This window comes from Ranitomeya variabilis, chromosome 2 (assembly GCF_051348905.1).
Source record: "Ranitomeya variabilis isolate aRanVar5 chromosome 2, aRanVar5.hap1, whole genome shotgun sequence".
Classification (NCBI taxonomy): Eukaryota; Metazoa; Chordata; class Amphibia; order Anura; family Dendrobatidae; genus Ranitomeya; species Ranitomeya variabilis.
In genome coordinates, this window is record NC_135233.1 from 604365322 (window position 1) to 604386111 (window position 20790).

Sequence of the window (20790 nt, forward strand, 5' to 3'; positions counted from 1 at the left end):
GCCTTGTATATTTAATGCAGTCTGATAGTGCCAATGCGAAAAGGCCATGTGGAAACCAGCAGTGATCAGAGCTGGACATCTTCTGATGGGGTCTTTCACGTTCTGATACCAGCAAATCATCCTAATTGGAGTATAACCTTATTATCACCAGTCGCCTCCTGCAAAGTCTACAAACTTCTCTCCTAGGGAGAAGGAAGGGTGGAGTTGTCCATAGCGGCCAGTCTGGACAGGTCTTGGTTTTCCAGGGGATCATTAGAGGACTTTCTACCAACAATGGTGGTGAAGGCCCTATATACCTTTGATTAAAGTGGTCCGAACCCTCGGATTTCACATTGCAGCCTCACATTGTGCTCATCACAAATGGATCCCAGAGATCACCCCATTATTGGTGGTCAACCATAAGTGGTCCTTCATGTACCTACTGATGAGTTCAGAAATAGCAACTAAAGCAACATGGAAGTCTGTGGGACATTTTGCCTGTAGTATTTTTGCTGGCGTCATCCCACCACCCCTGATCCCCTCCATTGCAGTCTGTAGGCGGTGATGTGACGACTTGTCATCCATAACGGCTTTACATCTTTCATTTTCACTAGAGAAGCTAAGCTCGCAGAAATCCTTGCTTTTCTTTAGTTTTTTTTTTACATGTTCATAACTTATTTATTGTCTTATAAATCCTATAAAAATCCATTCCCTCTCGGTGGCCAAGACAGCGGTGTCGCAACCGGTGCCGAGGTCCAAGCGGAATAAAGACCTCAGAGACTCTTTGTGCGTCGATGCCACAGACCCAGTGAGGGAAACAGGGGAATTTTGCACGATTTCTCCATCGTCAGCGGCTTTTTGCTACTAGTCGGATTCTGAATAGCTTGTGGTTATTCACTTTTGTGTTCATTTTTTGTATATTTATTTTTGTACCGTTCATTGTCTTGAGCTGACACGGCCATTTGTTTTCTTCGGTCTTGAGGGACCATCGAAGGGGGATTGTCTGGCAGATCTTTCGCTCCTTGGTCTTCGGTTGAGTTTTGCAACAAGTTTTCCAGCTGAGTTATACATCCACTGACAGACTGATCTGGGCATCTACAGATGGAGCACACCCTTCCCATTGTGAAAGACTGGAAAATGTTCATCCCTTCCCAGTGGCCCCAAATAATCCTTTACTGTCCTCGCTATAAAGGGGTTCTCTCCTTTCTATCAGTTTTCTCTAAAATTACCTTTTAAGATCAAATTACCCACTCGTAATCAAGTGTGGGCTCCAATTAGTCTACGGACTGTTGTGCATTAGTTTACCTGCAGGGGCGCTATCCGAGCCCCCTATAGCCATACCCCTGCAAACATTGCACAAGAAGACTTGATGGCGGTGGAAATGATATTTAACAGGCTGATTGATATCAGTACAAGCAATGTGGCCGCCGGCTGCAGTCACACATTGTGATGGTGTCTGAACTGCGCCTCTTCCCCTGGAGCGACACCCCCCCCCGAGCTGTGGAATATGTATACAGATCAGAGTTGTCCCTCCTCACCAGCGAGACCTTGGCTTTATGTGCTTGTCAAGGTAATATATGTGTGCGCCGTCGCTGACCTGATATGACCCCGCTCTCATCTTTACCTTGTGTTTGAGGAAGTCTGGGGAATTAAACCCCAAGCGAGAGTTTGCGTCAGGACATGGGTGTCTCTATATATAGAACGCCAGAGACTGACAGCCGACACTGTCCTCAGGACACCGAGTGTCACGGCGCAGCGTCGGCGACTATTTGATGGTAAATACCGGCGTCCTCCGACTAATGTAAACTAACCACATTCTGACCATCTGAAAAGTCTTCGCTCAGGCCTTGAACAATTCCTTAAGGACCTATGTAAAGGATAACACAAGTTATGGCCCCTTTTGATTTGTGGGGTCCAAGTCCTGAGACCCCCCACTAATACCTTTACGCCAGTGGTAGAATGGCTCTATTTACAGGGCCAGACACCTCTTGCTTTGAGCAATCTTTGGTGGGCTGAGAACCAGGACCCCCTATACCAAACTTGCTGAACTTGGGCTTCTACATCAGACATTGTTAAATGAGAGGTTCTGTAGGTTTCTAATACACTTTGGAGGGGATTTATCGTACTCCGGTCTTGGAGTATTTTTTGGTGCATGGACCGACCTGAAGATGCAGCAAACTTCTTAAGAGGGGCTGCATATGCACCAGGAAATAAAATCTATGCCCACCATGAGCTGACCGGTTTAGAGACATTTTCAACACCAGTTTTCTGACTTTGAGGAGTTGAAAAATTGCCGAAAAAGCGTCAGTTTTTTTGCCGTGTCAAGATCTCTGCTTGCTGACGGTGAATGTAACCATTCTCGTGTCAATGACAGTCCTGACCTTGTTACAGCTGAGAATTTGCTGCAATTGCATCCTACTATGAGACAGAATAGCTCTATACATGCAAAGCTGACGCCACCTGCACTGGTACATTGTAGCAAACAGGAGACATTTTTGCTGTTGATGGTTTTTTCTTTTTTTTGTTCACAGAGGAAACAATTGTACCCACTTTTGAGATGTGTTAGGTTTGCATGTTAACGGGGTTTTCCAGTTTCAGAAAACCCGTCACTCGGCAGCAGTTTGTTAAAAAAAAAAAAACAGGCTGGGCTATATTCACCCTTCTCAGGTCCGGCACTGAGTCTTCTCCACTGCTCCCGGTGTCTTTTGTTGTCTGCTGTGATGACGTCACGTCGGCAGAGCTGCAACCAATAACTGAGGTCAGCAGCTCTGCCCAAATTGACAGCCGCTGAGCCCCCTAATTGACTGCAGCGCCGTTGGCTAGACATGGGGAGCAGAGGCGGAGACTCAGCACTGGACCTGGGGAGGGTGAGTAAACCTGTCTGTTTTTTTTTTTCTTTAAACAAACTGCAGCTGGGGGACAGGTGTTTTCCTAAACTGGAAAATCCCTTTAATAAAAAAATTTCATTGACTGAGAGCAAGAAGAGTTCTTGAAAATGATGAGGATTTGAAACACAAAGGACCCGATTCATCATTTGCAGCGTTTTGGGTTTTTTTTAAAGTCACTTTTCTTTTTCTTTCTTGTGACATTCATTTACCTTTTTCCCACCAAACTCTTCAAAATGGAATTTAGTGCAAAATCAAAAAAAATGCTCTTTATTTTTGTCTTTAACTTTTTTTTGTGACTGTTAAGTTTTGTTAAAATGTTACAAAATTTGAGCAAAAATTTTCAGACGTATTTAAAATCACTGCGGGGGACGAGGTGAGGCCACTGGGGGAAATTTGTGCAAAAATTTAGATACGGTACTTTAAAAAAAAAAACCTGCAATTGATAAAACAGCCAAAAACATTTGGAAACACAAAACCTAACCCACACAGGAAAACATTTTAAAAAAAAAGACGTAAAAAGGTGCAAATTAAAAGAATAAAGGTGCAAATAAAATGAAGGCGAAAACCAACAAAAAGTAGACCAAAGAGGCACAAAAGCAATAATGAATCTGTCCAAAGTCTGTTAGAAAAATGCACAAGTCATTGATCGATCATTAGGAAGGATCTGGCATTAGAGAGCGCCTCCTGCAGGAAGATGATGGGAATTACTGAGCAGAGCGCGTCAGTGTCCGCCGCGGTCACCCGCTACGTTGTCACATAACTTCCCCAGTAAAGGAATGACTGATCCATTCAGTACTGGCACGATTTGTTCTCACTGAATACGTCTTTATTATACTCCTCATTAATGTCGTCACTGTGTGACATCTGCGTCCAGACAAAAGGGGCTTTGTGGAAACCAACAGACTGATGGAAAAGGTGTTTTTCCTCGCTATTGTTTTTGCAGATAAATGATATTCTTTGCATCATGTGAAGTTTTACAATTTCCCAAGACACTTTACTCCATTTTTTGTTCAGTTTTCTAGATCTCTGCTTGCTGTCAGGTGTAGGTTTGGTCATGAGATGGACACAGTACAGAAAACTGACGCTTCCTGGTGAATGACTGCAAGCAGAGATCTTGAAAATGTTTATATCAACACTGTATTCTATTAATTAATTTTCTAAATCTAGAAAACCCCTTTATGAAAAGTCTAGAGCTGGCCGAACTGGCTGGTTTCCAGAAGTCCTACGTACCCCATCATCTCTCTGTCCAAGCCCTAAGGTCCCATTTTGACTCTCTCATTGACCCGCAGTTGATTTTACTCCAATGCATATGGCAACATCTGCACCCTTGCAGCTCAGTCGGCCTCCTTTGCACAGGTGACTGGTGATTTACCGCCGCATTATTAATGGCGGAGAGGCGCCCTGTGACAGCTGGAAAGCCGCACGTTACAGTCCTTATCTTCCAGTGGCTGAAGGTTTGAGACAAGAATTGCAGGCTGTCTGCGTCCCCTGACCTCTCACCTCCTGTCTGCAGACCTGACACTAATGAGAACATCAATTCTGCCGCCATTCGCATTGTAAGAAGAAATATGGGTCTGACGCCACCAGGACTCTTGTGACCAGCAGCTGAAATGTGGCTTGTGGTCTGTGACAAACAATACAACGTTGTGTGTGCAAAGATTACATTCAGGAAAGGCCTCGGAGCACGGATTCCCACCAACGCTAAGCCTGAAACCGGCAGACATTTTCCAAGGTAAAAGTTTGTCATTTTTGTGGTGAGAATTCAAGAAGCCGGAGCTGAACCGTCGCCACCGAGTGATTGGAGTAAATTCACACACAGCCCCAAGTATGAAATGTTCTGCGCGGATTTTGGGTGAAATTTCGGTCAAATCTGGTGAAATTCCATCCCGTGTGCATATGAATGACCTGAGCGGAAATTCACTGCACAGTACAGAAGTAGCAGGACCACAGAGAAGATTCTTCTAGAGTTTTGCTAGAGCGTCGTCCAGGGGGCCACGTATGAAGAACCACGTGAACCTGCTCCTACCTGCCGGCATCCCAAGTGCCTCTGCTGATCAGTAGGCCCCGCTCCACATCACACTAGGGGCATTGGGGATGCCGGCAGGTAGGAGCAGGCTCACGTGGTTCTTCTTACGTGGCCCTGGATCATGGAAATACAAGAAGCTGTCAGGCTCAGGTAGGTAGAGCCGCCGGCCAGTCCGTGCACTGGCGTCTGATCTCATAATGACGGAATGTGCCGCGATTCCGCAACAAATTTCAAGCATTTTCTTTTCTTTTCTTTTTTTTTTTTTGCTGATGAAATTCCGCCCTCCATGTTCCCTATATTAGCAAATTCCCCAATAATAGAAAATGTATAGGGGGCTCTGACTATTTTATGTTTTCTACTTGTATAAACTCTGTGACAATCCCGTATGTTCCCGATCTGTAGGAAAGGTTCCCGGTGCAGGTCTCCAGTGCATGATGTATAGGAGAAGCACGCGCCCCCCCAGTGATTAGTATTGGGTAAGGTGGTCTGGTTGCATTGGCGGCCAATATTAATAATAGCTACAATTCCTGGCCCGGCCATTGGTTCACTGACCTGTATTACACATGATATCATTTGGCAGCGAGCTGGGGATTAACCAGACATACCATCAGCAGATTTTTTTTTTTCCTTTTTTTCTGCGACTGGGCAGATACCTTCCATAGTACAAGGACATTTCTTATGAAGCTTAGAGGAGCGGAGTCACAGGGGGGAAGGCTGTGTGCGCAATCATCCAAAACGCAGCACTTGGCCTATGAGACGTGTCTGGAGACACAAAACCCCTGGAACGACCCGATTATGTCTCTAGCCGAGAGGGTCATCGTTCATTAGGCCTGTAGTCAGAGGCAAATCCCCTGTCGTGGGTAATGATGGGGGAACGAAGTAAAAGTCATCATGAGGCCTTTCACAATTTAACACGTGACGCCCCGGATTATTGGCGCTTATTGGAGATGTCCATAATCGATGACATTAATAAATGACCTTCAATAGAAAACCTCAATTCCTGGGTAAAGAAAGTCTGAAGCCGGACACTGCTGCCCCTCTGCCATAAGTGATGATGGGGTCCCAGATCTGACTACTTTTTTCTGATAAAGGGGTTTTCCTGGAGTGCCTTATTTCTGACCTATCTGATGTGTGATAAAACATTGGCCTTTATGCACTTTCATTCCTTTGGGAATATTCACACACAGGGCCCCGATTCATTATTTTATTTGTGCCTTTTTTGGTGTTTCTCGCCTGTTTTTCCATTTGTGCCTTATTCTTCTTTTAATTCTTATTCTTCTTTTAATTTGTACTTTTTTTTAAATCTATTTTATATTTTTTGTCTGTTATGTTCGTCATTGTGGCCGAGGTTTGGCGTTTGCATGTTTTTAGTTGATTCATCCATTGATGTCGCACAAGTCCCCCTCCTAGTGTGATGATTTATGTACTAGTGATGAGCGCATGTGCTTGGATAAGGTGTTATCGGAGCATGCTCGGGTCTTAACAGAGTGTCTTTTGCATGCTTGAAAAATATGTTTGAGTCCACGCGGCTGCATGTGCAGCGCCCCAGAGTCCTGGTCGTTGCAGTACTGTTGTTCCGCCACTAAGGGGGGCTATGGTACGTCTGATGGCACTGAAGGAGTTCATCTGACCAGGTATCACAGACACCAATACATTTCACAGTCTGGCCTCCAGGGGGAGCTAAGGGCACTATGCATTAGGCCACTCCTCACAGTCTGGTAAAACTGGGGGTTGGATAGGAAGTTAGTTCAGAAAGCTGACTGGGTTGGAACCAGGCAACACCTTGTGGCAGAGGGTGTTGTAGGGGAAGATTCAGAGGGGTCCCTGTCAGGGGTGGGATCCTGACAGAGGCCTAGCAAACAGAGAGAACGTTACGGGACCGCGCCTGCACCTGATCGCAGCGTTACCCTAAGAAAGGACAAGAAGCGAGGTATATTGTGCTGAGTGAGAAACGAGATCAACGCAACAAGGAGAAATACCAGTGGGAGTCGTGCTGTAAGATCGAGGCAACATCCTACTGAGGCGCGTAGCCGGTGGCCGGAACGCCGAGGAAGTATCAGGCTCCAAGCAATACTTCAAACCTACGGCAGGACAGTCAGCTATAGGCGGGCTGTCTCACACCAATCACCTATGAAGACATGGGGGGCACACTAGGAGAAGGGCGACACTAGGGTCCAGGAAGAGCTCCGAGCCTACCCGTCATACGGGTGCGTCCTACCATATCATCTGGGGGACGAAGAAGAACATCAGAATCCAGTTGTGAGGGAACACGAGAAACAGACACAACAGTTGTGGGGACTATCCCGTAAGCACAGCAGGGGAGGACCGCAACACACAAGCGCTAGAAGGTAGGCACAGATTTCCACCTGCAAAGGGAACTCTGGAGGTGCCATCGGACCGGCCGGACTTGAGCAGCCTGGTTAACTGTATTCCGGACTGAGGATCCTGAAGCCTTCAGTAAAGAGGTAAAGAGACTGCAACCTGGTGTCCTCGTTATTTACCGCGACCGGCACAGCACCGCACTACCACCACCATCCACACCCTATTATTTGGGCGCCCCTCAGCAGGGTCACGGACCGGGCCTAGCCACCGTGACAACCCCCAGAGCAGAGACTCAGAGGCCCGGTGCCGGGTACCCCTCGGCCCTGCGGCAGCGGGGGCGCTGCACATGTCTCGCGGCTGTTGGGCAATCTCTGCATATGTTACGGCTGTCAAACAGCTGCGAGACATGCAGGCGCAGGGACTCGAACATATTTTCCGAGCATGCTGAAGTCACTCGGTTAGCACCCGAGCATGCTGAGATAACACCTTATCCGAGCACTTTCACTCATCACTACTATGTACATCTAACTCAGAACGTTATGGACTAAAATGGAGCATAATTCACAAACCACATGTGCCAATAACAAGAATTTGGTTCCAAAAATACCACAAAAGAAAAAAGTGGCCTAAAATTAAAAATGCAAAAAATTAATCAGGGCCGTAAGGGAAGATGACCACTACTGAGGTGTGGTTGAGATTTTTTAGAAGTCTCATTGACAATGTGCGTGCTAAAACTGCACCTTCCAACATTGTGGGTTTTTTTTTTACCTTGTGTAAACGATAATTATAGGTGTTTTTTCAACTGTAGTTTGGTGATTTTTTTTCCGGTAACTCCCTGTGGTCCTAATGCCATATTCACTGCATACAGAACAAGTCACTGGCCCATTATTCTTAGAATTTAGCCCGAAATATATTAGATCTACAGGGAGCCAAACCTCAGGGCCGGGTAATAGCAGTCACCTCTATACGGCACCATTTGATGAAGCAGATATGAAAATGCTAGAAAAAAAAAATTAATAATCCTTCACCTACTGAGCAAAGTTTATTCTTCTGTAGACTTTGTGTGTGTCAAAGGCTGAAAACTGCGGGCAGCCGGTTCTAATGGATTACAGACGATGCACAAGACGAGAGCTCTCCGGCCAAACTGCAGATGAGGATGATTATGTAGGATTACTGCTCTATAGGATGGAGGGAGGGCGGCTGCGAAGGCTGAAATCAAAACTGCATAAGGGTCAGAGCAACTTCTCGTTCCCTCCAAGAAGCTGATTGTTGGGGTCTCATTGGAGCCAGCTTGCACGACTTTAACTTCTTAAAAGAAACTTTCGTATAGTAGCGGTACAGCTGTGTGCGCTTGTACGACAATTAAAATAATATGGTTTTTTTTTAGAAATCCGATGTGGAAGGCATGAGAAACCTGGTGTAAAAGTCATATGCAAATTAGGCTGGAAGTGCACTGGGGCTGTGTCAGTGCACTTAGATGGCTTCTTCATGACACGCCCACTGGTTTACATAGGTCTTCAACACAGGTTTCACATGACTGGCACAATGGATCGCTCCTATAGGACACAGGAGGCCATTATGAAGCCCCCCAGCGGACACTTGCTGCCAGGTTTCCCCCCCCCAGATAACAAAAGGTGCTATTCCAAAGCAGACAACCCTTTTAAAAAGAGTCCGGTCGCCTCTGCTGGAATTTCTGTGTTAAGTATTCAACCCTATACAATGTGAGTTGTCACACATGTGGGAAGACGGCAGGACATTGTAGTCACGCTGTATAGTTCTCATATAGAAGAAATACTAATGACCCTTGTCGTCCTCGTAGATGTGGCATGGCCAGATATGCACCGTCTGGCAGACCGCATCCATCTGGAAGAGCTGGCAAAGATTGGCCTCCTGAAGGGCAACGTTGAGGACATGATCAAGGCTCACATGGGAGCGGTCTTCATGCCGCACGGATTGGGTCACTTCCTTGGCATCGACGTCCATGATGTTGGAGGCTACCCAGAGGTCAGTGCCTTGTGTAATGCGGCCCTAGAAACCAATCACTTTAATAAAGAAACATGTGTTTATAGGAAATGGCGACAAACCAAAAGCAAAGATTAAGTCTTCAGTTCTGGTCTTACTCTCCATCATGTCACGTCCAGAGCTGCAATCTCAGGATACAGTCCTGTTGTCAGCGGCTTGTGGCTTTGTCTGCCCCTGTAGCCACAAGCAGTTTTTGGAATGGCAGCTAGCAGAACTGATACTGTCGCTCTGGATGTTTGCCAGACGGTTTTGCCGGCCATATTTCTACAAGTCCCCAGCCAGTCCAGGTATTTGATGTTTGGTCAGTCTCTGGATAAGTGGCAACTTTGCGCTCCAATGAGTGATTCTACACCAAGGGTGAATAACTCTGACTATGTGCACACACACACAGTCTTTTTTTCAGCAGTCAAAAAACGACAGTTTTCTAGTGGAAACCGCTTCAAGAACCACCTTTTTGGGTGACTTTTTTACAGTCTTCTGACTGGACAGTACCTCATTTTGAGTGTTTTCCATCTCGAGATGCTTGCAAAAAGTAACAGACACTTTCTATATTTCCCACCAGGAGATTTTCCAAACCTGAAGTGGCAGAAAAGCACTCAAAAGACTGAACATGTGAACGGCAAACTGGTTTTACAATAGAACCGATTAGGAAGAGACTTTCAAGGGTTTTTTCTTTAGCAATTTTTCCAGGCGTTTTCAGAGCGACTCTGTTCTAAAGGAAGCCTCAAAAAGCTCTGCTTGCCCGTAGGCACCTGAACAAAGTCCCCTGAAAACACTGAATAGAATGAACACATGCATTTCTATATGAAAAATATTCACTGTTCACATGTTCAGGCTCTTGAGAGCTTCTTAACGGCTTCAAGTTTCAAAAAGTGCCCAGCGTTTCCAAAATACGTCCCACAAATGCTGGAAAAAATGCTAAACACTGAAACACTCTGGTGGATCAGAACATTGAAAGAGTACTCAGGAAACGCAAAAAAACCCTCTTTTTCAAAGGAGTTGAATCATTTTGATTGGATCTGTATCTTGAATGAAGTATGAAGTCTTTTTATGGGTTTTCCTCTTTGAGAAGAGAGCACCCCAAACACTTTTATACAGGTAACATAACAAACAGAGAGTGACCCTCCCCGGGTCCAGGCTCCTCCACAGCTCCCGTCGCTTGTTTTGGCTGCAGGTGCGACATAATGTCGACAGGTTGCATTACGGCTGCAGCCAATCAATGATCTTTATTTAGACGCCATGAGCTATCGAATGCAGTGATTGTTTGCAGCGGTGATGCACAATGTCGACCTGATGTAACTGCTATAGCCGAATCACTGAAAGTGGAGCAGTGGCGAGGAGCAAGACTTGGGGAGGACGAGTACTTGCTCTGTTTATGTTACATATATGAAAGTGTTTGGGGTAAGCTGAAAGTGGAAAACCCCTGTAAGATCCTTTAGCGTCTTCTCCATGAGATCCGAATGGGTTAATGCTGGTGTCAGGCGTACAGCGTGGCGTTACATCGGTCACTGCGAGTCCCCTAATATTGTCAGCCCCTCGATGTCTCCAGACGCTCCGTCCAACAGCTGATTCTGTTTTGTGTTTGCGCTCTCTGATTAGCTGTTCTTCCAATGGCCAAAGTATACTTTCCTGCTTGTTAGGACTTGGAGCCGGGCTCCGCAGTGTATTCCAGGATGTCTCTGTGACAGGAGAACATATTGTGATAGCCCTGCCGGCCGCCATTTGGCTGCACACATTATTTAGAGTACAATCTGGAGAGTTGTTCACATCTTCCGATGTCCGCGGTGCTCGCCTTCCAGGAAACGTGTTTACACTCAGATTGTCCTGTGGGACGTGAAACGCGCCCAGACCGTGCTCTCCTGTATGGACGTGAGCACAATTAAAGGGCCAACTCTCCGTGACTTTCCAGTAGTTGTGTGCATGCAACTACAGATAGCTGAGACGTTACCAAATCTCATTGGTGGATCTATACCTCGCCACGGCCGCATGTATCTCATCTGTGGATGTACAAGAATACATCACATTGGCCTACGGCATAAAATCCGAAGTACTGATACGACACCAGTATCAAAGAGGTACAAAATGCTGATAATTGACCCCCTGAAGCCTCACACATGCCATCCAGGGTATGCTCAATGTAGGCCATGTACATCAGATGTTAATGTGGATGGCGGGGGCCGCTTATCTTCATGACGTTTGTATCTTATCAATAATATTCTGCTTGGTTTTCAGGGTGTTGATCGTATCGATTTGCCTGGTCTGAAAAGTCTCCGCACTACCCGGGCCCTGCAGGAGAGGATGGTCCTCACAATCGAGCCTGGAATCTACTTCATTGACCACGTCCTGGACCAGGCACTGGCTAATCGCGCTCAGTCCTGCTTCATCAACAGTGAGGTTCTGCAGCGCTTCAGGGGATTCGGCGGGGTGAGCGACCACATTACTGATCTTCATATTGCTAATAGTAATGTATAAAGAATCATCCATATCGTTAGCGGTGCATTGACATGGGCCAAGAATTAGTAAGAAAGTGCAAGGCTGCGTTCACACAGTGCGGCCAATTCGCAGCAGTAGAAGGTTTTATGGTTAAAAGCTGCAGTCTTTTCACTGTTTCCATGCACAGGAACAGCTGTTTTGACTTATACAGGGCGCAACCTCCCCATCCAAATGCACCATTACTAATCATCCTTCCTCAGGCCAGATCTGGGTGAAAGCAGGACCATAGCAGGTAGTTGCACACGTCTGCCCCTCTCACCACCGTGAAGCCAAGATGGCAGTAATGGCCCCGTGTATCTATTGGCCAAGCATGCTCCCAATCGTCCAGCCGATGAGCAAAACGCTAATTCATCATCTCATCACATTTTCTAGGGATGAATATACAGGTGCATCTCAAAATATTAGAATATCATCAAAAAGTTAATATATTTCAGTTCTTCAATACAAAAAGTGAAACTCATATAAAGTCATTACAAACAGAGTAATGCGTTTCATGTGTTTATTTCTGTTAATATCAATGATTATGGCTTACAGCCAATAAAAACCCAAACGTCATTATCTCAGTAAATTTGAATACTTTATAACACCAGCTTGAAAAATTATTATAAAATTCAAAATGTTGGCTGACGGAAATGTATGTTCGGTAAATGCACTCAATTCTTGGTCAGGGCTCCTTTTGCATCAATTGCTGCATCAATGCGGCATGGCATGGAGGCGATCAGCCTGTGGCACTGCTGAGGTGCTATGGACGCCCAGGTTGCTTTGATAGCGGCCTTCAGCTCATCTGCATTGTTGGGTCTGGTGTCTCATCTTCCTCCATAGATTCTCTATGGCGTTAAGGTCAAGCAAGTTTGCTGCCAATCAAGCACAGTCATACTGTTGTTTGTAAACCAGGTATTGGTACTTTTGGCAGTATTTTTGGTACGTCTGCGCTGACTTTGGTCTTGATAAAACACAGTGGACCTACACCAGCAGATGACATGGCTTCCGAAACCATCACTGATTATGGATACTTCACATTAGACCTTGGAAATCAAGGTTCCAAAGTCTGGAGGAAGAGTGGAGAGGCCACAATCCAAGCTGCTGGAGGTCTAGTGTGAAGCTTCCACAATCAGTGATGGTTTGGAGAGCCATGTCATCTGCTGGTGTAGGTCCACTGTGTTTTATCAAGACCTAAGTCAGCGCAGCCGTCTACCAGGACATTTTACAGCACTTCATTCTTCCCTCTGCCGACAAGCTTTTTGGAGATGGAAATTTAATTCTCCAGCAGGACTTGGCCCCTGATTACACTGCCAAAAGTACCAATACCTGGTTTACAAACAACATTATCACAGGGCTTGATTGGCAGCAAACTCGCCTGACCTTAACACCATAGAGAATCTATGGAGGAAGATGAGAGACACCAGACCCAACAATGCAGACGAGCTGAAGGCTGTTATCAAAGCAACCTGGGCTTCCATAACACCTCAGCAGCGCCATAGACTGATCGCCTCCATGCCACGCCACATTGATGCAGTAATTGATGCAGTATTTGCACCAACCAAGTATTTACTGCATTTACTGATCATACATTTCAGTAGGACAACATTTTGGATGTTAAAATCATTTTTTCAAGCTGGTGTTATAAAGTATTCTAATTTACTGAGTAAATGACTTTTGGGTTTTCGTTGGCTGTAAGCCATAATTATCGACATTAACAGAAATAAACACGTGAAATAGATCACTCTGTAATGTGTTGTGAATTCCGCTCTTGGGCTCCCTCCGGTGGTTGTAAGTGGCATTTTTGTGAATTCTGGTTTTGGGCTCCCTCCTGTGGTTTTGAGTGGTATGGCTGCTTCTGGGATTTAGCATCAGCAGCTGTTTTCACTGATCGTCTTCCTGGCTCGGCTATATTAGTCTGGCCTGTTCCCTGATTCAATGCCAGTTGTCAATTGTTCCAGCCTGGAGTCACGGCTCTTTGGATTTCCCTGACACTCTGACCAGTTCAGCAAAGCTAAGTCCTTGCTTGTCCTTTTGCAGTTCACTTGTTGTGGACTTTGTTGTTCAGCACTTTCTATGTTTTGCTCATTTGTCCAGCTTATCAGTATGAACCTATTCCGCTAAGCTGGAAGCTCTGGGCAGCAGAGTTTGCCCTCCACACCTTTAGTCAGGTGTGGAGATTTTTGCATATCTGTGCGGTGGACTTTTTCTAGTTTTTATTACTGACCGCACAGAGTTCTGTCCTGTACTAATTCTATCTAGCTAGAAGTGGCCTCCTTTGCTAAATCTTTTTTCATACTACGTATGTCATTTCCTTCTCCTCTCACAGTCATTATTTGTGGGGGGCTGTCTTATCCTTTGGGGATTTTCTCTGAGGCAAGATAGCTTTCCTGTTTCTACCTTTAGGGGTAGCTAGTTCTCCGGCTGTGACGAGGTGTCCAGGGAGTGACAGGAACATCCCACGGCTACTGCTAGTGTCTGTGTTAAGATCAGGAACTGCGGTCTGTATAGTTACCACCTGCTCAGAGCTAGTCGCATGTCGCTCCTACATCACCAGACCATAACAGTACAACTGGCAAAAAATGAGCTGAATGCATCTCAAAAGAAGGAAAAGAAAAAGAGTTCTGAGCCATTTTTTTTTCTTTAGTCTGTTTTGTCTTTTTCCTTCCTCTTAATCTCTGGGTGATTCAGGATTTGGATGCGGGCATGGATGTTCAGGGGTTGTTTTCTCGTGTGGATCAGCTTGCTGCAAGAGTACAGAGTATCCAAGATTATGTTGTTCAGACTCCGGCCTTAGAGCCTAGAATTCCTACTCCGGATTTGTTTTACGGGGATAGATCTAAGTTTTTGAACTTTAAAAATAACTGCAAATTGTTTTTTGCTCTGAAACCCCGTTCCTCTGGTGACCCCATTCAGCAAGTTAAAATAGTTATTTCTCTGCTGCGTGGTGACCCTCAGGACTGGGCATTCTCCCTTGAGTCAGGGAATCCGGCATTGCTTAATGTAGATGCATTTTTTCAATCGCTCGGATTATTGTATGACGAACCTAACTCTGTAGAGCATGCTGAGAAAACACTTTTGGCCCTGTGTCAGGGTCAGAAAGCGGCAGAATTATACTGCCAGAAATTTAGAAAATGGTCTGTGCTCACTAAATGGAATGAGGATGCTCTGGCAGCAATTTTCAGAAAGGGTCTTTCTGAAGCCCTTAAGGATGTTATGGTGGGGTTCCCCACGCCTGTTGGTTTGAGCGAATCTATGTCTCTGGACATTCAGATTGATCGGCGCCTGCGCGAACGCAAAGTGGTGCACCATATGGCAGCGTCCTCTGAGCAGAGACCTGAGCCTATGCAATGTGATAGGATTTTGACTAAAGCGGACAGAGGGGATACAGACGTCAGAATGGGCTGTGTTTTTACTGTGGTGATTCTGCTCATGCTATTTCTGATTGCCCTACGCGTATTAAGAGGGTCGCTAGATCTGTTACCATTAGTACTGTACAGCCTAAGTTTCTCCTGTCTGTGACCCTGATTTGCTCATTGTCATCTTTTTCTGTCATGGCATTTGTGGATTCAGGCGCTGCTCTGAATTTAATGGACTTAGAATTCGCCAGGCGCTGTGGCTTTTCTTTGCAGCCTTTGCAGAGTCCTATTCCCTTGAGGGGTATTGATGCTACACCGTTGGCCAAGAATAAACCTCAGTATTGGACTCAGCTGACTATGTGCATGGCTCCAGCACATCAGGAAGATTGCCGTTTTCTGGTGTTGCATAATTTACATGATGTTGTTGTACTGGGTTTTTCCATTCTTTACAGGTGCACAATCCTGTGCTGGATTGGAAATCGATGTCTGTGACTAGTTGGGGTTGTCAAGGGGTACATAGTGACGTTCCTTTGATGTCAATTTCCTCTTCCCCCTCTTCTGATGTTCCTGAATTTTTGTCAGATTTCCAGGATGTATTCGATGAGCCCAAGTCCAGTTCCCTTCCTCCACATAGGGACTGTGATTGTGCTATTGACTTGATTCCTGGCTGTAAGTTCCCTAAGGGCCGACTTTTCAATCTGTCTGTGCCAGAGCATGCCGCTATGCAGAGCTATGTCAAGGAGTCTTTAGAGAAGGGGCATATTTGGCCGTCTTCGTCACCATTGGGAGCGGGATTCTTTTTTGTTGCCAAGAAGGATGGCTCCTTGAGACCCTGTATTGATTATCGCCTTCTTAATAAAATCACGGTCAAATTCCAATACCCTTTACCTTTGCTCTCTGATTTGTTTGCTAGGATTAAGGGGGCTAGTTGGTTTACCAAGATTGACCTTCGAGGGGCATATAATCTTGTTCGTATTAAACAGGGTGACGAATGGAAAACTGCATTTAATACGCCCGAAAGCCATTTTGAATACCTGGTGATGCCTTTCGGGCTTTCTAATGCTCCTTCTGTATTTCAGTCCTTTATGCATGATATTTTCCGCAATTATCTTGATAAATTCTTGATTGTGTATTTGGATGATATTTTGATTTTTTCCAATGATTGGGAGTCTCATGTGAAGCAGGTCAGGATGGTATTCCAGATCCTTCGTGATAATGCTCTATTTGTGAAGGGGTCTAAGTGCCTATTTGGAGTTCAGAAGGTCTCTTTTTGGGGGTTTATTTTTTCTCCTTCATCTATAGAAATGGATCCTGTTAAGGTCCAAGCCATTCATGACTGGATTCAACCCACATCTGTGAAGAGCCTTCAGAAATTTTTGGGCTTTGCTAATTTTTATCGCCGTTTCATTGCCAACTTCTCTAGTGTGGTTAAACCCCTGACCGATTTGACAAAGAAAGGCGCTGATGTGACAAATTGGTCCTCTGAGGCTGTTGAGGCCTTTCAGGAGCTTAAACGCCGATTTACTTCTGCCCCTGTCTTGCGTCAGCCGGATGTTTCTCTTCCATTTCAGGTTGAGGTTGACGTTTCTGAGATTGGGGCAGGGGCCGTTTTGTCACAGAGGAATTCTGATGGTTCCTTGATGAAGCCATGTGCCTTCTTTTCCCGAAAGTTTTCGCCTGCGAACGCAATTATGATGTCGGCAATCAGGAGTTGTTGGCTATGAAGTGGGCATTTGAGGAGTGGCGACATTGGCTTGAGGGAGCCAAGCACCGCATTGTGGTCTTGACCGATCATAAGAATCTGATTTACCTCGAGTCGGCCAAGCGGCTGAACCCTAGACAGGCTCGGTGGTCCCTGTTTTTCTCCCGTTTTGACTTTGTGGTCTCATATCTTCCGGGATCTAAGAATGTTAAGGCGGATGCCCTCTCTAGGAGTTTTTTGCCTGATTCTCCTGGAGTTCTTGAGCCGGTTGGCATTCTTAGGGAAGGGGTGATTCTGTCTGCCATCTCCCCTGATTTGCGGCAGGTGCTTCAGGAATTTCAGGCTGATAAACCTGACCGCTGTCCTGTGGGGAAGCTGTTTGTTCCTGATAGTTGGACAAGTAAGGTAATTTCTGAGGTCCATTGTTCTGTGTTGGCCGGTCATCCTGGGATTTTTGGTACCAGAGATTTGGTTGCTAGGTCCTTTTGGTGGCCTTCCTTGTCGCGGGATGTGCGTTCTTTTGTGCAGTCCTGTGGGACTTGTGCCCGGGCTAAGCCTTGCTGTTCCCACGCTAGTGGGTTGCTTTTGCCTTTGCCTGTCCCGGAGAGGCCTTGGACGCATATTTCCATGGATTTTATTTCGGACCTTCCTGTGTCCCAGAGGATGTCTGTTATCTGGGTGGTTTGTGACTGGTTCTCTAAAATGGTCCATTTGGTGCCTTTGCCTAAATTGCCTTCCTCCTCTGATTTGGTTCCATTGTTTTTTCAGCATGTGGTTCGTTTGCATGGCATTCCGGAGAATATTGTGTCTGACAGAGGTTCCCAGTTTGTTTCCAGGTTTTGGCGGGCCTTTTGTGCTAAGATGGGCATTAATTTGTCTTTTTCTTCGGCGTTCCATCCTCAGACGAATGGCCAAACTGAGCGAACTAATCAAACCTTGGAAACCTATTTGAGATGCTTTGTGTCTGCTGATCAGGATGATTGGGTGGCTTTCTTGCCGTTGGCCGAGTTTGCCCTTAATAATCGGGCCAGTTCGGCTACTTTGGTTTCGCCTTTCTTTTGTAATTTTGGTTTCCATCCTTGTTTTTCTTCAGGGCAGGTTGAGCCTTCTGATTGTCCTGGTGTAGATTCCGTGATGGACAGGTTACAGCAGATTTGGACTCATGTGGTAGACAATTTGACGTTGTCTCAGGAAAAGGCTCAGCGTTTTGCTAACCGCCGTCGGTGTGTTGGTCCTCGGCTTCGTGTGGGGGATTTGGTCTGGTTATCCCCTCGTCATGTTCCTATGAAGGTTTCTTCCCCTAAGTTCAAGCCTCGGTTTATTGGTCCTTATAAGATTTCTGAGATTATCAATCCAGTGTCTTTTCGTTTGGCCCTTCCAGCCTCTTTTGCCATCCACAATGTTTTCCATAGATCTTTGTTGCGGAGATATGTGGTACCCGTTGTTCCATCTGTTGATCCTTCTGCCCCGGTGTTGGTTGAGGGGGAGTTGGAATATGTGGTTGAGAAAATTTTGGATTCTCGTTTTTCGAGGCGGAGGCTTCAGTATCTTGTCAAGTGGAAGGGTTATGGCCAAGAGGATAATTCTTGGGTGGTTGTCTCCGATGTCCATGCCGCCGATTTGGTTCGTGCTTTTCATTTGGCTCGTCCTGATCGGCCTGGGGGCTCTGGTGAGGGTTCGGTGACCCCTCCTCAAGGGGGGGTACTGTTGTGAATTCCGCTCTTGGGCTCCCTCCGGTGGTTGTAAGTGGCATTTTTGTGAATTCTGTTCTTGGGCTCCCTCCTGTGGTTTTGAGTGGTATGGCTGCTTCTGGGATTTAGCATCAGCAGCTGTTTTCACTGATCGTCTTCCTGGCTCGGCTATATTAGTCTGGCCTGTTCCCTGATTCAATGCCAGTTGTCAATTGTTCCAGCCTGGAGTCACGGCTCTTTGGATTTCCCTGACACTCTGACCAGTTCAGCAAAGCTAAGTCCTTGCTTGTCCTTTTGCAGTTCACTTGTTGTGGACTTTGTTGTTCAGCACTTTCTATGTTTTGCTCATTTGTCCAGCTTATCAGTATGAACCTATTCCGCTAAGCTGGAAGCTCTGGGCAGCAGAGTTTGCCCTCCACACCTTTAGTCAGGTGTGGAGATTTTTGCATATCTGTGCGGTGGACTTTTTCTAGTTTTTATTACTGACCGCACAGAGTTCTGTCCTGTACTAATTCTATCTAGCTAGAAGTGGCCTCCTTTGCTAAATCTTGTTTCATACTACGTATGTCATTTCCTTCTCCTCTCACAGTCATTATTTGTGGGGGGCTGTCTTATCCTTTGGGGATTTTCTCTGAGGCAAGATAGCTTTCCTGTTTCTACCTTTAGGGGTAGCTAGTTCTCCGGCTGTGACGAGGTGTCCAGGGAGTGACAGGAACATCCCACGGCTACTGCTAGTGTCTGTGTTAAGATCAGGAACTGCGGTCTGTATAGTTACCACCTGCTCAGAGCTAGTCGCATGTCGCTCCTACATCACCAGACCATAACAGTAATGACTCTGTATAATATGAGGTTCACTTTTTGTATTGAAGAGCTGAAATAAATTAACTTTTTGATGATATTCTAATTTTGTGAGAAGCACCTGTATATAGGGAATAAATTCTGTGCCTGAATTATAGTTTGGTGCCTGGATGAAAGGCAGGGAGTGGCCTCTTACCCCTGCCCTAAGGAGGGGGGATTCTGCTCCCTGCTGTCAGTCCTCTTATCTCCACACTGATAACATCTAGCTTAAGTCCAGTCATTTTATGGTTTGTGACTCATTTTACGTGAAACAAGGTCAGGGTCGATCAGGAGCAGCTGCCATGTGATTCATCAGAGCGAGGGGCAGATCAGCCAGGACCATATTCTGCTGATAAGATAGAGAATTCCACCAGCGGCATATTTCCTGGCGAGATTTGGCACAGCGGGCATTGTAAATGCTTCTTTTAGTTACAAGCCGCAAGTTAATTAGTTTAGGAAAATGTATCTTTTGGAAGTTAATGAGTTGTAGGGAGTTGGCTCCTCTGCCGAGAAGTCAATGGTTTATCTCGTAAAAAGCTCTGACCGCCTTTACTCGGCGATGGCTTTAAGGAGTGAAGGATCCTGGCTGTTATATCCTAGGTGATGAATTATTCAGGACTCAGGAGGCGATGCATCGCTTTACCCAGTAACCCAACTGCAGCCGCTCCTGCCGTGTCGTCACTTGCTCAAGATTTAGGACAAATCCAATCCATACACGTGATTGGAGTGATTTCCACAAACCTCGTTCTGATATAGAAACTTGTACATGTGAACAAACCCAAGCAACCAAGTCTGACTCCAGTCTTCCTCCTAAAACAAGTTTACACTTGGTGTAGAGCGGAAAAGGGACAAGAATCGTTGATTGCGCTTATAGGAGATTTCCAGACTTCTGCATCTATAGGTGACATTGCATCACGTGGATGTGCGCGGCCTGCAGTTATCAGGCGCTGGTCCGATCCATCAGGATGATGAGCTCCTTTCGCCTCCAAATGCAGAAGTAAGAAGACCCGGAGAATCCCGTTATTTTACTCTTTAAACTGGTAATTGACTCTCGTCTGGGCCAGTGTAAACCCACCTTTACTTTTAAAGAGTTATTACCTTTTTTAAGCAATCTCTTGCTGCTCCAGACCCTCCACTTCTATAGTTTCCATTAACTTCTTGCAGCAATCGCGCACCATACATCATCCACGTGACTGCTGCAGCCAATCACTGGTCATGTGAATGATGTAGGTGCGTGATTACAGCCAGAGACCCAATAGAGATGTCCAGAGGATGCAGGAGCTCTCACCTCTGATGAAGCTGACTCCTTCTGCACTGATACATCTCCTGTTCTCACGTCAGCTCCTGCCATGTGTAGGCGTCAATCATTCAGTCGATCATTGGCTTCTTTACAGAATGTAACTTCCTACAGGCAAACAGGAGGCTCCCACCCTGCAGTAACCTTATTTAATGGGTAACGAGGACAATCCGCTGCCAGAAAATCCTCTTCTGA

The 20790-nt window shown here is 45.9% G+C and overlaps 1 protein-coding gene across 2 annotated transcripts in view; it reads left to right on the forward strand.

Moving 5' to 3' along the window:
- Positions 1-20790, forward strand: part of PEPD (peptidase D) — a 225868-nt gene that overhangs the window by 202757 nt on the left and 2321 nt on the right. For both annotated transcript variants that reach the window (XM_077288630.1, XM_077288631.1), the window contains exons 13-14: positions 9035-9219; positions 11470-11661. In XM_077288630.1, coding sequence (XP_077144745.1) covers positions 9035-9219; positions 11470-11661 — 377 coding nt within the window. The remainder of the gene's footprint in view (positions 1-9034; positions 9220-11469; positions 11662-20790) is intronic.